This window comes from Bradysia coprophila, assembly GCF_014529535.1.
Source record: "Bradysia coprophila strain Holo2 chromosome IV unlocalized genomic scaffold, BU_Bcop_v1 contig_5, whole genome shotgun sequence".
NCBI lineage: Eukaryota > Metazoa > Arthropoda > Insecta > Diptera > Sciaridae > Bradysia > Bradysia coprophila.
The window spans coordinates 3,415,139-3,430,645 of NW_023503374.1; the positions used below are offsets into that span (position 1 = coordinate 3,415,139).

The 15,507-nt window shown below is 36.0% G+C and overlaps 1 protein-coding gene across 1 annotated transcript; it reads right to left on the reverse strand.

Annotated features, from left to right (window-relative positions):
- Positions 1-489: 489 nt before the first annotated feature.
- LOC119071741 (probable G-protein coupled receptor Mth-like 14) lies at positions 490-3,905 on the reverse strand. The gene is made up of 5 exons (XM_037176773.1): positions 3,884-3,905; positions 2,970-3,737; positions 1,430-1,679; positions 990-1,364; positions 490-917 (listed from the first exon to the last, which is right to left on the reverse strand). Exons 1-5 carry the CDS (start codon positions 3,903-3,905, stop codon positions 665-667), a joined length of 1,668 nt encoding a protein of 555 aa, XP_037032668.1. The 3' UTR covers positions 490-664.
- Between the last annotated feature and the right edge of the window lie 11,602 nt (positions 3,906-15,507).

The window sequence follows — 15,507 nt, forward strand, 5'->3', positions numbered from 1 at the left end:
TAATCCCTCCTCTCCACTGCCAACAGTGTGCCAAATTGATTGAATTTAGAAAAACAATTCGTTCGAATCGAAATGCTAAAAATTTCATATTCAATTTGAATGCCATGCTAAGCTAAAGTTATTGTTGAATAAAATGCAATTGAAATTAAATTCCAGAATTCAGTGGACTGTACAATTGAAATGGAAATAATAATTAAGCTAACGTGTCAGCAGCGAAAAGTCAAGACTACGACTAATAATGTCTTCGATGAGTTGCAGTAAATCGATTTGTTTGTTTGTTAAATTGTGCGAAGAGCTTAACACGTATAAATGTGACCGGGTTGACCTTTTTGTTTAAAATGCGACCCACTTAAATGATGAATTAATTGTGCCTTAGAATCGGCTGGCTATAGCTTATGTTCTGTTCATCAGTTTAACGAAATCAGGTTCGCGTCCTATCACAGCATCGATATAATCTTCGAAATGAACAGTATAGTTGAGAGTGTTCTCTTAGTCAAAGCGAAATGATTTATTCCAAATAATTTAGATTTCTGTTATACAATATATTGAACGGGGGTTGCTTTCACTACAAACTAAAAACAGTCAACAAAATCGACTCTAACAAAGAAACTAGAACCGTATGCTATTTGTCATATCTTTTCGCGCATCCAATCTCTCATAAGCTTTACGCGCCGTTGTTCAACACCTGCATTTCAGTCTCATGCAATACCAGCGATCCTCGGTCATGCCACCAACGTTTTATCACGGCCATTGGTTTGGGTAGGCACACGAATATGATGAATATGACGATGCCCTGTAATGCGTTCAGAATGTCGAATAACACTAGCGACGAGTCCAGCGAATGCACGTAAAAGGAAATGATTTCGAAAATCCAATTGATTGTCATGATGATGTAGAGGAATGCGGTGCTGCGTGCGCTGAAATGTTGTTTTATGAAATCGTTTCGTTGGGCAAAGGCAACACATTTTGATTCGGTTTATAATACTCACGTCTGTTTCACCTCCTCGTAGTACTTCACGTTAATCGTTTCGAGTGTGTTGGCAATTTTCCGTTTTTCCATAACCTTTTTCGCCAGAAATGCCTTCAAAACGATTGGATTCAATTCCCTGAATCCAAAATACGAAGCGACCAATAGAACGAACGATATGAACAGAATGGTGCTGATCGGCGGAATGAAATACTGCTGCGAATCTCTAGTCGCTTCCGTGTGTCCTTTGAGGTAGTAACTGGGCATTCCATACAGAGCTTTTGAGGCCGAACAACTCACCAATATTATTGGGATACCGAGTGAGATGGTGGCGTAAATGATAAATCGGATGATGTACGCTAGGGGTTTGATGACAGTCTTTTGCGGAATAAAGTACCTAAAACCGCAGAAATTTTTTTCCAATTAACTCGTCAAATTCCGAAGGGAACAGAGTCTACTCACCAAACATCAACGCAAATGTCCACACACATCATAGCCAACCAAAAGAAACACGACAGGATGAAGTATTGAATGACGAATCCAATCGCCTGTGATATGTTTCCATTGATTTGGGCAATGCTCAACAGGAGAAATCCAATGGCCAAGCACAATGAATGACAAGCTAACGATTTGCCATGCAGGTTTCTCAGCTCGGGAATGTACAGATAGAAGTAGGCAGTTGCTAGAAGACACGGTACGGATGCTAACATACCTGCAAGTAGGAAAACATTGAAAATAAGAAATGAACGAGAATTGAATGCTCTTGGTGGGTTGGTGGATTGGGAACAGGTAAAATAAAGTCGAAAAACGTTAAGTCCAAACTCCAAACCATGACAATGAGAAATGGTGTGGGGAAGTTGCGATAACAAAATAGAATTCCTGGCGAGTTCGACTTTTCCTTTTACCATGGGCGCGCGTTAGCATAGCGCTTCCTAGCGCGATTCCTAGCTATTATAGCGATTTCTCTGGCACTTCCTAACTTCCATCGGATTTTTCGATGGATTTGAGTTATTTTCGACATGAGTGAGATGTTCCAAGGTTGGTTCCTAAATTTTGGGATGACAGATGATTCCTCTGGCACTTCCTAACTTCCATCGGATTTTTCGATGGATTTTGGTTATTTTTTATATAAGTGATATGTTCCAAGGTTTGTTCCTAAATTTTGGAATGACAGATGCCAAAGGAATGTACTCAGGTTGGTTCCTAACTTTTGGGATGAGAGATGATTCCTCTGGCACTTCCTAACTTCCATTGGATTTTTCGATGGATTTTGGATATTTTCGATATAAGTGATGTGTTCCAAGATTTAATTAGTTCCTAAATTTTTAATTGCAGATTCGGATAGAGTATCTTCTGAAACGTCCAGAAAACACTTTTTCTGCCACTTTTTGACGATTTTTTTTTTGACAAATTTTCTTCTAGAATTTTTTTGGCCTAATTTTTGCTTTGACAATTTTTGCGTACCAGCGCAGAATGCGTCACCTACAGCGATATCAGTTGTTTTGGAAGTATACCCAGAGACTTGCGTCACTTTTACTCTTTGAGTGTTTTTGACCGATAAGCACTCAGCCTATTAGAACTGGCACAGAAACGTGTGAACTAGCGTCTTAAGAATTAGTAATTCAGGAGCCTTTGTTGTGAAAGACGTTCGCCAAGGGAAAAAACTGGAAATTTCATTTTCTTGGATGACTTGTTGCCCTCGCTACGCTCTGGCCACAAACAACACCCTCGTAATGAAATTTCAAACTTTTTTCCCCTTGGTGAACAAAATACTATTGTCAAAGAGTCGTGATCGGCTCGGCCTCCTTACCATTGTTGTAACTTTGGATGAGTCGCTACTTTTTACAATTCGTAACTCTCGAGTGAGCACAGCTACCGTATCAAGAACGTATTTAATAAATTTTGACGAGTCTCAACTCATTGAGTTGTTGCGAAGGCTCCGTTTTTTATAAGTGGATTTCACTCATCAACGGGTAAGCTCTAAACATTTCTTCATACTCACATATTGCATAAAGATAAGACTGTGCCTTCGAAACGTGTACCAAATGCTGCGACGGATTTGTCTGATTGCACACAATCGCCGTCAGAACGGCAGTATCACGGTCCATATCCAAACAGTACTCGTCGAATATATCAAATCCCGAAAAATCACTGTCGACTCTCAGCAGCGATCCGTTCTGCAGGACATACAAATTGTCACCATAATCCTGGCTGTATATTAACGCCTCATGGCCGCCACAAGGATTCCCGATGTCATAGTCGAGCGTTACATTCTTCTCCGTATCTTCGATGCAATGTTCGAAAAACACTGCCTCAATGACAACCGGCACGAAATTCACATTAGCAATATCACATTTGTCGCGTCCACCACCGCTGGGTAAATAGATTTCACCGCGAGGACAGCACTTTTTCAATTTAGCTTGATTTGAATATTTCGGTTGAAATTCGTCGCTAAGTCTTTTAGAGTCCGTACAACTATTTGACGAACCACTAGCGGTCGTTGTAACTACACTTTTCGGCGGCATTTCTGTAACCGTCACATTTACACTCAATTGTGTCGTTAATGCACTAGATGTGGTGTTTTCACTGTTTGTACTTATGTTTTGCACTATTGCTATAGGTTTAATGGCTATGCTTGACGGCATTACTGATACTGTTGTATTAATAGCAGTCTCTTGTTGTGATGATATCCTTACGAAGATAAATATTAATCCTACAACTAATGTGTGATGGTGGTGAGGTGCTGATTCTTTGGTTAATGCCATTTTGTCTGAAAAGATAGAAAAAATGCAATTGAATTAGTTCTACTACGGTTAATCTAGTGGTTAAGACGCTCTAAAAATTATAACAGAGATTGGAACACATACAATTTGACTTCGATAGTTTATGTGGTTCGATAGTAGTTCGAATACCTACTACACATTTTTAATGAAAACATGCCAAGGTGCACATTGCATCTACCTGGCTTGTTGTTATTTTTAACCGAGTCAAAGATATCAATAAATATTTCAATAAACAAAACTTGTTTTTAGAAAAATAATTTTTTTTCTCTTGTCTATACTGTAGGTGATGCATTCCATTCCAAATCAACCAACTTAAGTGAAACAGAAATCATGTCGTGATGACGAAATCTAGCAAAAAGAAATGACCAATATAATAGCTTCGGGTTGGTCTAGAACAGTTCGATCAATGTTCAAGACAAAAATTTAGCAGCTGGGTCTTCTATATTACCTCGTATCGCCAAAGTCATATAAACGTTAAATCTTTTACTTCATTTGTTTTAAGTTTTCACGTTTTCACACTAATTCTTGTACTTCCTGTACGTTGTGCTGTATATAAGATAAAGAACCCTCAGTTCAACATATAAGTGTGGTAAAATTAGTGTGAAAACCGGTTTGACCTGAAAGTTTAGGCCAGATAATTTTAGAAAAACAATCTGACATGACATAATGACATGACATGACCTGAACCTGTCAGGATGTCAGGTGAGACTTAAGGTTACATCAAACAATTTTTCAGTTAAACTGTCAGATTTTACAGAGAGAACATGTGGAGAATGAGAACAGTTGATGACAGAGACTTACAACAGGGGATCAATCTACAGTTTCATTGACAAGCGATAGTTATATATGATGGTAGATGCTACTAGTTTTGAATTAGTTCTTAAGGGGCGATACATAAAGTACGTACTCACTTAGGGGGGAGGGGGGTGTCTAAAATTTGGCCGTTTTATATGGAAAAACGCGTACGAAACGGGGGGAGGGGGTCAAAAATCGACCGTACACCGCGTACGTACTTTATGTACGGCCCCTAATAACATTTGTCCTGTCTTTCCAAATACCAACTATCATCTCCATCTTCGTGTGAAGTACTATATTAGGGGATCTTAGGTCTAATCTGCACCCGTTGTATCAGTTGGAATTCCTAGAGTTAAATAAGAGCGAAGGATTTTCCTAATGTTACCAAATCCATTGAAAAGCTTGCAAAGTTCATACAAGCGCTAATTCCTCCTATTATTGACAAACAGTAGATAAACAATCCACGAGTGTGTTTCCAAAAAGCTAGACAAATAATTTCGCTTGGAATTCATCAAAAAATTTCAAAAAAAATCTCTTTTCGTCCATTCGTATGTGGAGAGGTGACACAAAGCATAAAATGCATTTTTAAAACCAGCACCAGGCCGGCATGATTATGTACAACAACGCGTGTAGTCTTCCGAACGGAAAGAATGGTTTTGTCTGAAACATATGCTAAATAGATGTAAATTCGAAGTAGATACATGAATGGTTGTGTAAAATCAGTTCAATAGTAACTGGAGCAGTAATTAACGATTCCATAGTGGGTTGGATGAAAAAAATAAGAAATAAAAGCCTTGAACGTTGAGTTAATGTTTCTACTTGTTTCACACAAATTGAACAGACATGTTGAATAACAAACACCAATTTTGCATAACAAGAATTTCTCTACGGCCGCATGAGATTTGTACCAATTATTTAAAACTCAGTCGATTCGGACAGACTATCCCAAAACTAATGATTGAAAAAAGTGGTTAACAGACCTCAAAATAACCATTCCGATCGCTGTCGAATTATATGGAGCGGCTACAAAAGAAAAACTGGTTCCATCTGAATTATTATCTAAATTGAAATCGGATCTAAGCCTATATGTCTGTAAAACAAGTGATTAATTCACGAAAAAAGCATAAAGAACTCGTACAATAAATTATTGCAACGTCGTCATTATTGACAAAACTGAGAATTTCAACGATATAAAAAACAACAACAAAAATGGTTTGCTATAAAAACACGTGCCATCTATCAGTATTAGTGGAGTGATCAAGCGAACGATCAAGTTATTAATATTTTAATGAGCCATAAAATTGTTCAATTTCACATACAAACACTGAAGGTGTTACAACAATACAATTTGTGACTTTTGATCTTTTTCACCTAAAAGGTGAGTGAGATGCGACTTAAATCCTAATCCAGTTCCAAAATGGTCGCTAACCGTTGCCAACTAACAACCAGTAAAATTCATCTAAAGCTACCTACTGTCAGTCAGCCTTCAACGTTTAGGGATAGTTTTTCTTCTTGCAATCGACATTTCCAGTCAGGTTCGGCCTGGCTATCGAAAGGTGTAGAGGACAGCAAGTATCGTCCAAGTTTCTATGGCTCCAGTCATCTGTTATCTACAATGCAATGCAAACAATCGGTAAACTCTGCATATCTGTTTTTATATACAGCAAGGTTCGAGTTTAAACTGATAAAGTAATAGATTTTGCATCAATCAATCTGTTCGATCAATAGATGTTACTGATTCGACACTAATACACTTGTAGCTGATATACTAGTTACTAATCGACCACTCATTCAATTCGTTCAAGGACAGCCATTTACAGTAGCCATCCATATGTTCATAATGTACATTATTCTATAGGATGTGTAATCATCAATGCCTAACAGATACACCACGATCGTAACAGAAAAGCTTTGTTAAAAGTTCTTAAACTATCAAAGAGTTTTTTTTTTAAATTAATATGGGATCTCTCCGTTGGCCTGTAGAGGCGCCACAAGTTTTTTCAGAACGTGATTCAATATTGACATCATTATTAACAACTCACCCAGTCATAAAATTTGATTTAAAAAATAAATAAAGGGATGACCTGAGGCTAGTACTGGGACTGTCCGCACGCTGTGTAAGAAAACAACCTTCAGTAAGAGGACAGCATCATTATTTGTATTTTTAATGTGAATAAATGTTTTCTTCTCTCTTGCTCTATTTTCTGGTGATTCTTTTTTGTCTCTGGTCCATAAAATGTCATTGCAGTGAAGTTGGTTCACAGAAAAATAGAGCGCTGACTGACATTAGTAATTTTATACAAAAATGTGTTAAGATGAGTACAGAGTTCGTGAAAAATGCATGCAAAATCGACCTCTGCAAAATGCTTGCATAATATGACACAAAATGTATGAGCCAGCTGTCAAATATTTTGCAAGCACAATGTAAACATCAGGTTTACACCGAGCTTCCAAAATATTTGACAGATAGCTCATACATTTTGTGTCATATTTTGCAAGCATTTTGCAGAGGTCGATTTTGCATGCATTTTTCACGAACTCTGTACTAGCCTTTACATTTGAGCTTTGGTTTCCAAACAGCATTTCTCTGTTTATTAGTAAGTGTAAAGTATATGGGAAGTAGTTGATGAGCAAGACCGACGCGAGGACTTAATTCATTTTATGAGAGGTTATTACTGCCATAATTTGCATAAAAAACTTTTTCGAATTCTTTCGTTCTATTTTTCGAAATAGTTTTTTATGCAAATTACGGCAGATTACTTGTCGATACGTGACTTCCATCAAAGTAAATATTTCCCATTCCCAAACAAAATCTTAGTTTAAAAACTTAGGAGAACGATCACAAATTTTATGGATTGCAAGCGGAATAGTCAATTTGTTTTTGGCCGCGAAAACTTAAATTTCTCCTTTGAATTATTTATAAATTGTTTATAGAAAATCACATTAATTTAAGTGAAATTCCAAAACATGCTTCTAAATGAACGTTTTTCAATGACAGTCTAAGCACACCACTCGTATAAACAACTCTCATAAAGAGACATTTCAAGGAAAACGCGTGTGTGTGTGCATATTCAAATAATTGTTTTTCTTAATTGCTTTCTTTTTACTCTAATAATGTTTGCGCCGAAACGGTAAACAATGTGTCAAAGCTATAAGAAATTGTAAATAAGTTTTCAGTTTTACCGACTCGACACGATTCTTTGCTATCTTTCTGGTGTCCATATCAGTGAAATAAGAAATTGAATGTTGTTCCTCAATAGCTCAAAAGACAAGAAAAAATAAATTGAAATTTTCGCTTTAAATGCAAACTTAATCCCATTCTCGTATGATATTTCAATAAATTTATCGCAGCTTAATCTAATAATACTAATTCAAAAACATCCTCGGTAAAACGTGGGGTCGGGTGTTAATATTGGAATTCTACACGCCACATCATGCATCAAATACATGGCACCGATCTAAATATCTAAATTGAAAATTTATATTCAAGATGGGAATGAGAGTTTAATATGATGTAAACATACCACCCTACGCGTGAAAGCACATATTTAAAGTATACAAGCATCGTATACAAATCCATCCATGTGTTATATGTGGATACCATTCGGTAAGATCGGGTAAGATACAGTATTGGTGAACATACATACACAGTTATTATAATGCTCGATATTGAAGATTTTCCCATATTAGAAAAGCTTTTCGATGTGACAAAACGTCGTCTCGTAAAGATAATCTGCAAAGAAAGTTTTCTATAAACTTTGTCCCTAGAGACGAAACGGGAAGTAGAATGATATGTGCAATGTTTTGACACATTACATTCCACAATTTTTGTCAATTTGTTAGATGTGTCGGTTGTGCTTATTATCAGATTTTCGAATTTGAAAAACTTTTCGATATGTCCTTGCTACATTCAAAAAAATAAGACAGCAGCTTAGTGAGAACAGGAGTGGCTCTCATTGTCGTTGAGAAAACAATAAAAAACCGGAAACTGGAGAAGCTGAAGAATTCACGTCATAATACGCCAAAAATTTAAATATTTTCAACTGACAGTTGGACAAAATAACTCGTCATATAATAAATATCAAAAGCTGAGCCCCATATGGCGATGGCCCTATGCCTTATTAACTGCTGTCATTTGCATAAGAAGCAAGAATTCTTTTGTTCAATTTTTGTCACTCGTTTGTTATGGAAATTACGGCATTTGTACCATTTCAGCTACTATACAAGTGATTGAAAGTTTAAAAATCAACTTTATCTTTGAAGTTTGGTGATCTGAGGCATAGTCTCGTAACTTTTCATTCACAACAACGCACCAACAGTTTGTAAAATATTAAAATTCATCTTTTTCGTCAGAACATCCGAAGCCCTTAGTTTATATCATCTGTTATCGACATCGCAGACAAAACTAAACGGTGAGCATTGCACATTTAGGTCTTATATACCAATTGTGACTTTAAGGTAGTGAAGTAAAAGATTTTCTTTTAAGAACACTTTGGTAACATGCCTTGACCGATTTCGTATGAATGTATGATCTTTACCTTTCTGAGCCGATGCTCTAATCAACTGGCCTGCAATTTGAAACTTTTGAAATTGCAGACCAAAATATGTCAATATAACAGCAGGTTAATTTTCGACCCTTGCCAATTGGTCCAATTGGTTTCTATGAAGATGCAGTGCTGGAAACAGATGCAGTGCTGGTAATACAGTATTTTATTGGAGGGCGGGGATAAGACTGTTTACCATAAAGCAATGTTGGCTGGTCCATCGAGATAAATCTGTACAGAAAGTCACTTACTGGCATTACAACGTGAAAATTGAAATGGTACATTTCGTCGTATCGAATGAGATCACACAATTTGAAAATTGCAAAATTCTTCTGAGATCTATCTATTCGTCTGTCTGCTTGTAATTCTAAAAAAGATTCAAGATGATGCTACAAATAATTGCTTGGAGTGAGACAGCATCGTTACGTGAGAATAAATGCATCTGTTATAATACAACGACGACAAAAACGAGCTTATTTGGCTAATTCGACATTTTATGCAAAAGGTATGTTAAACGGAATGAAGTAAAAGATTTCATATCAACAAAACGCTTCGATCGAAAGAAGTAATAGATTCGATAATTAAATCAATTTTCTTTCCAGTAAACACTGTACCATCATCGATTTTCTTTTAATACTTAATTGAAACCTTCAATTCAAACCTACCAGCAATCTAACAAATATTTGTATTTCATTTTGCAGCGCAGAAAAAATCGTGAATTTTGTTTGTACAATTTTCTGTTTAGTTTTATTTATTTTTGCGAAACTAAATAAAGTTTTCATGTCAAATAAATACTTCAATACGTTTCACGGTCGATACAGTTTTAATATAACAACGCATAGCAGGAATATTACAACTAAGTTACTTCAAGTAAACTAAGAAACTTAACCCTTTCAGTTACGAACTCATGAAAGTAAATATTTACGAAACGGAACTGGCATGTTGTTGAAGAGACAACAACCAACATTGCCAAATCTAGAGTTGCGATGTTTTTTTGGTGTTGTTTTTTGTCTGCTAGTTTGTTTGTTTGTGTTTCATGCTTCTTAGAAAATTTCACTTAAAAAAATCAAGTGCTTCTGAAGAAGAAAAAACAACTCCCCAGTACCTTCCAGTCAAAATTATTAAATCGCAATGTTAGTCGTCATACTATGCAGGGCAATTATTTCACGCTTAGTCGGAATGTGACCTTAATAGTTCACTACACCGTATTGTTGTCGGTTGTAAAATAATGACGATAACGAATTGCGTTAAATTAATATCGAAAAAGTTAAGCAATTACGACAAACATAACGAAAGAAAAAACTATCTAGCTTCTCATCCGTAAACGCAATGACTAATCGAATTTACACAACGATATTAAGTTAAAGATAAATAATGCCAAATAGAATACTGTGTGTGCCTCTTTCTCTCTCTACACCATGTAACACGAGTTCGTACATCATCCAACAATAATACAAATTACAAATTATGTTATACTACCATTACGCACCTAATTTTTGTTTAAACATTGTAAAAAAACGAAATTATTTTATTTCCAAGTGATTCACACAGTTCGCCCGGCTGGGTAGATTGGCATGGGTATTCATAATATTGCCTATGTCTGATAAATGTTGTTCGCGGTTTAAACTTTTCGACAGCAATCATACCACAAATTTAGAAATGATTTTTGTTTTGCTATTTTTCTTTCAGAAAAGAAAAAACAAAAAAAAAATCTGGAAACTAATTTGACCAGAGAAAATGTATATCACTTCGTCAACCTACAGGTACTGTTATAATTAGCTCATTCATAAAAAAGAACATTCATTTTTGTTTGGTTGTGCTTTAGGTTCGAGTTCATCTCGACCAACATCATATATCAAAAGTAATGCAAACAAAAAATAAATTTAAAAAACACCTACACAAAATCCGTCTCTTTTATGTTTGGGAACCGGTTAATTTATGCCAAACGAAATAATTGAAATAATTTATTAAAATATACATCAACTCGATCGCCTTTAGGAATTAGGATAGTTGATCATGACTATGACTATTGCTTCAATCAGCGACTTAAGGAACTTAAGGCTTAGAAAGTAACCTTACTCTGTGACAAATCGCATCTAAACCGAAGCATAACCAGAAGGGATTATTTTTATGGAAACTTTTTTCCAACATTTCTCCACTTTTTCTTTTAAATTTTTCAAAAAATAAAATTTTGGAAAATTACAGTCAGTTCACCTAAATTTATGAGAGTTTTAAGTCATCGATGTTCCCGGTCAATTAAGTAAGATGTCCGTATTTAATAGGATCGACTTTGATAGGAGAATGATAACTAAAACAAAGCTTTTCACCGACTAATCTGTTTATTCAGAACAAGAACAGACCGGCTATAAGCCTAGTGAGGTCTTTTTTCTTTCTCTCAATTTTCTCAATTCTGAAGCTACCAACTACCAAATAAGTGAGTTATAAATAGGCAAGCATGAAGAATAGTTTCATCAGTCGATATTTAGCTGTTGAACAGTAAACTTTCTATCAGTTTCGTAGTCAACTACCAATTTAGTATTCAACTACCAATTTGGTATTAAACTACCAGTTTGTTAGTCAGCTACCAAATTATCGAATTATAAATAGGCCCGCAGCCTAAATAATTTCTTCAGTTGGTGTGCAGCTCTCAAACAGTTAAGTATAGTTTCCACTTAAAAAGAGCACTCCGTTTAGCCTCCGTTTACATGACAGTTGTTAAATAGAACAAAGGAACTGTCACGTAAACGGAGTAAAAAATTGAAATAAATTCAATTTCCACTCCGTTTGCGTGACAGTTCTTTTGTTCTATTTTACAACTGTCATGTAGACGGAGGCTAAACGGAGTGCTATTTTTAAGTGGAAACTATACTTTAACATCTCTACCAATTCTCTATCAGCATGGTAGTCAACTACCAGTTTGGTAGCCAACTACCAAAAATTCAAGCTCTAAATAGGCAAGCAGGCAGAATAATTTCGTCAGTCAGTGCGCAGTTCTCGAATAGTAAACATCTCTGCCGAAAATTACGTTTGGTAGTCATTTATAATATTGGTAGTTTCTTAGCTACCAACTACCAAATTTTCGAATTGCAATGCCAACTATGAGCGATCGGTTATCAGATAACAAATAATTATTATTTGCCTGGTGTTGATATGCTCATAGTAGCATTGTAATTTTGAATCAAGGCTGTTATCGTCTCATTTTTGATTTGTGACACATGGACGGACAGACAGACTGACAGACAGACGGACAGATGAAGTGTCCACAATAGGGTTTGTTTCTAAAAGAAAAAAGACCTAAAAATTCGCTTTTTTTATATAATTGGCTTGTAATAAATCTAATTTCATTCACATTTTAATGTCGCTCTGGATATTTTAGAGAAGACATTTATGATTATTTGTTTCTTTGAAGTGAATCGAAAATACTTAATCCAATAATGAGTCCAACAAATATAATCAACGAACATTATTAAATACATTATATTGTCACACCATCGTTCATTTTTGATGCGACGGATTGAAAGATTGAAGTAATCTGCATTTAAACAAATGTATGCTACAAAAGTGATTCCCAGTATGTATATGCTATTTTAGCGCAAAATTTGAATTCGCTAAAGGATGTTCAAATTTTGTTCAAAATTATCATAACCTGGAAAAACTTTATTGACTGAGAACATTGACGACTTATAAGATGTTCCGAGTCTTCAGTTTTGACACAAACCAAATACTATGGCGCCATCTCGTTTCATTCAAATGAAACACATGTGATTTTTCTTAATATCAGTATGGGCAAGGTAAATATAGTGAGTAGGTAATGCCATTCAGACGCGCGGCCTAGCACATAAGTTCGATGCCAATGACATCTTTTTTAAAATGGTTGACTACGATTTACTTGTATTTCATAAAAATATTTTCGCTATCACACAACAGATGGCCCGACTTTCTATTCCATTTTTTGCTTTCAACGAATGGATGAGATGGCGTTTGTATCGAACTTTCGTGCCACCGCACATCTGATTCGGTTATATCCTCCTTATATTTACCTTGAGTATGGGTATCCTTAAGTGACAATAGAAATTCGAACATCGCAGTCGTATACTATCATAGCACTGAACCAAGCACTAGAACAGATATTTAGTTTCTCTAATATGATCTTCCAATTTGGACGTTCAAAACCGCATAAAGCGTGAAGCTTTCATTTCTCTGAACATTATTTGGAACTCTACACAACTGACACGAAACTTAAAGCTGAAATTCTTTAAATCGAATTGCATTCCAGTGCTGCTCTACGGTTGCGAAACTTGGAAAATGACATCGGAAATAGAGTATAAAATACAAGTATTCGTCAATCGATGTCTCAGACGCAAACTGAGAATACGTTGGCCAGAAACTATTTCAAACACAAAAGCAGACCAAATGCGGAATGTGAAAGCAGACCAAATGCGAGGAAATGAAGCCAATGATCACACGAAGGACGTGGAACTGGATCGGTCACACCATTCGGCGGCCTGCTGGAAGCATCGCGAAAACCGCATTGGACTGGAGCCCGCAGGGGACGCGAAAGAGGGGTAGACCGAAAACCACATGGAAGCGAACAGTCGTCAGCGAAGCGAGGGAAGCCGAGAAAGAATGGACGGAGTTAAGGCATTCGCAATGAACCGAATACGATGGCGAAGTTTTGTGGACAACCTATGCTCCCTCGCGGAGTAAGGAAGCAGATGATGATGAATATGATCCTCCACAAAATAGACAACATTGTTTGATCCGGCACAAGAATAAATTTAATTAGAGCCTCTGGACATTTCAAACAGATTTACAGAAATTCGCACAAATAATTGTCAAATATTATTCTTTAATTTGTCAATAAACAAGGCCGTTGCTAATCGCCCGCGCGGGCGAATAGAATCTTATAGACTATTCGACCGCAAATAAGTGAATACTTCCTTAGCGTAGTATTATCAAATTTTGTAAAGGCCTTTGTCTTTGTTTTTGGCAAATGGTTCCTCCTATTTCCTTTTTGTAAAGTGAATTACTTGTATTACAATTTCTAAAATACATTCTTCTCTTTGTAAGTTATATAGTGCTCAAAGGAGTACGAGCTTCTCCGCCCAATTTTGTAAATGACGGTATAAGCTCGGTGTGTCACATTATGTAATACGGAGCATAAGCTCCATGTGTATATCATTTTGTAAAAGGAAGTATCCCTGCATCACACTATTTAAAAGCTGCTTGCATTACATTCTTTAGAAGGGATGATAAGCTCCTTAAGCTACATTTTTTAATAGGAAGCTCCTTGCGTCACATGTTGTAAAAAGAAATCAAATTCTTTAAAAGGAGGCATGCGTAAGTTGAGTTGATCACGAAGGCGGTGATACACAAATTGCGTCAGCGGCTGAGAAATTTATATGAAAAATAAACTTAACAAAAAGAAAGTTCTAAATTATCTACAAAAATATTTTATCTCCTGTAATGTCATAATATTCACAATTTGAGTGTCACTTTTAGAATCAAAATGGGCTAGATTTAAACACGTCATTCACAGAACGTACGTTTATTAACTGAAAATTTCGATAAATGGTCATTTGCGCACGGCTAACTTCGATAATTTCACATTTATTCACGGAAAACTTCGATAATTTCTGATTTATTCACTGAAAATTGACAAATTCTTGACAGTATACTAGATGTGTGTTTTATTTGTGGGGAATATGAATGAGTTACGGCGTCATGGCGTGTTTATGTTTCAGTTTGATTTTTTAAATTTGTTTTTTATGGTATTATGACATTACAGGAGATAAAACCTTGTTCCTAACACGGTAGTAAATGGGGTTTTTGCGCACACGATGTGTTTCACATATAGTGCGCAAAACAATCCCATTTACTACCTTATTATGAAAATAGCTATTCTTCAAGTTGATTTCTCTGTAGTGAGTGCGTTAATTGGTGTCAACCGCCTCCGTGGTCGTGATAACCTGTTCTTTCAGAACCTTGAAAAAAAGCCACTACAGCGAAAAAATCTGAAAATGTAGGAAAATATGAGAAAACGTTTTTCCAAAAATAGTGCCTGTTACAAAGTTTATTGAAGTCGGTCAAGTCATGGCCTGTAAAAAAGTTTCTTGACGACGCTTGAAATAGGACAAAAATATCGTGGTTCAGGCTCAGGTGCATTTATTTAATGAAGATTAATCAAGATAATACTCTGAAGGGCTAGAGCTTACACTCCGAAACAACAACAACGAAAAAAAATCAGAAAATTACCTGCAGCAGGTTTTTCTCATACAAAAATCATGAACCCGCCACAGATAACTTCATTTTCCATTTGAGACATACTTTCCTGCAGTCAAATCAGATTTTTTTTGCCTCTGAACGCTTTTTAAATAATAGATTGAAATGCAAAATATGTCACGATGTGGCATAATAA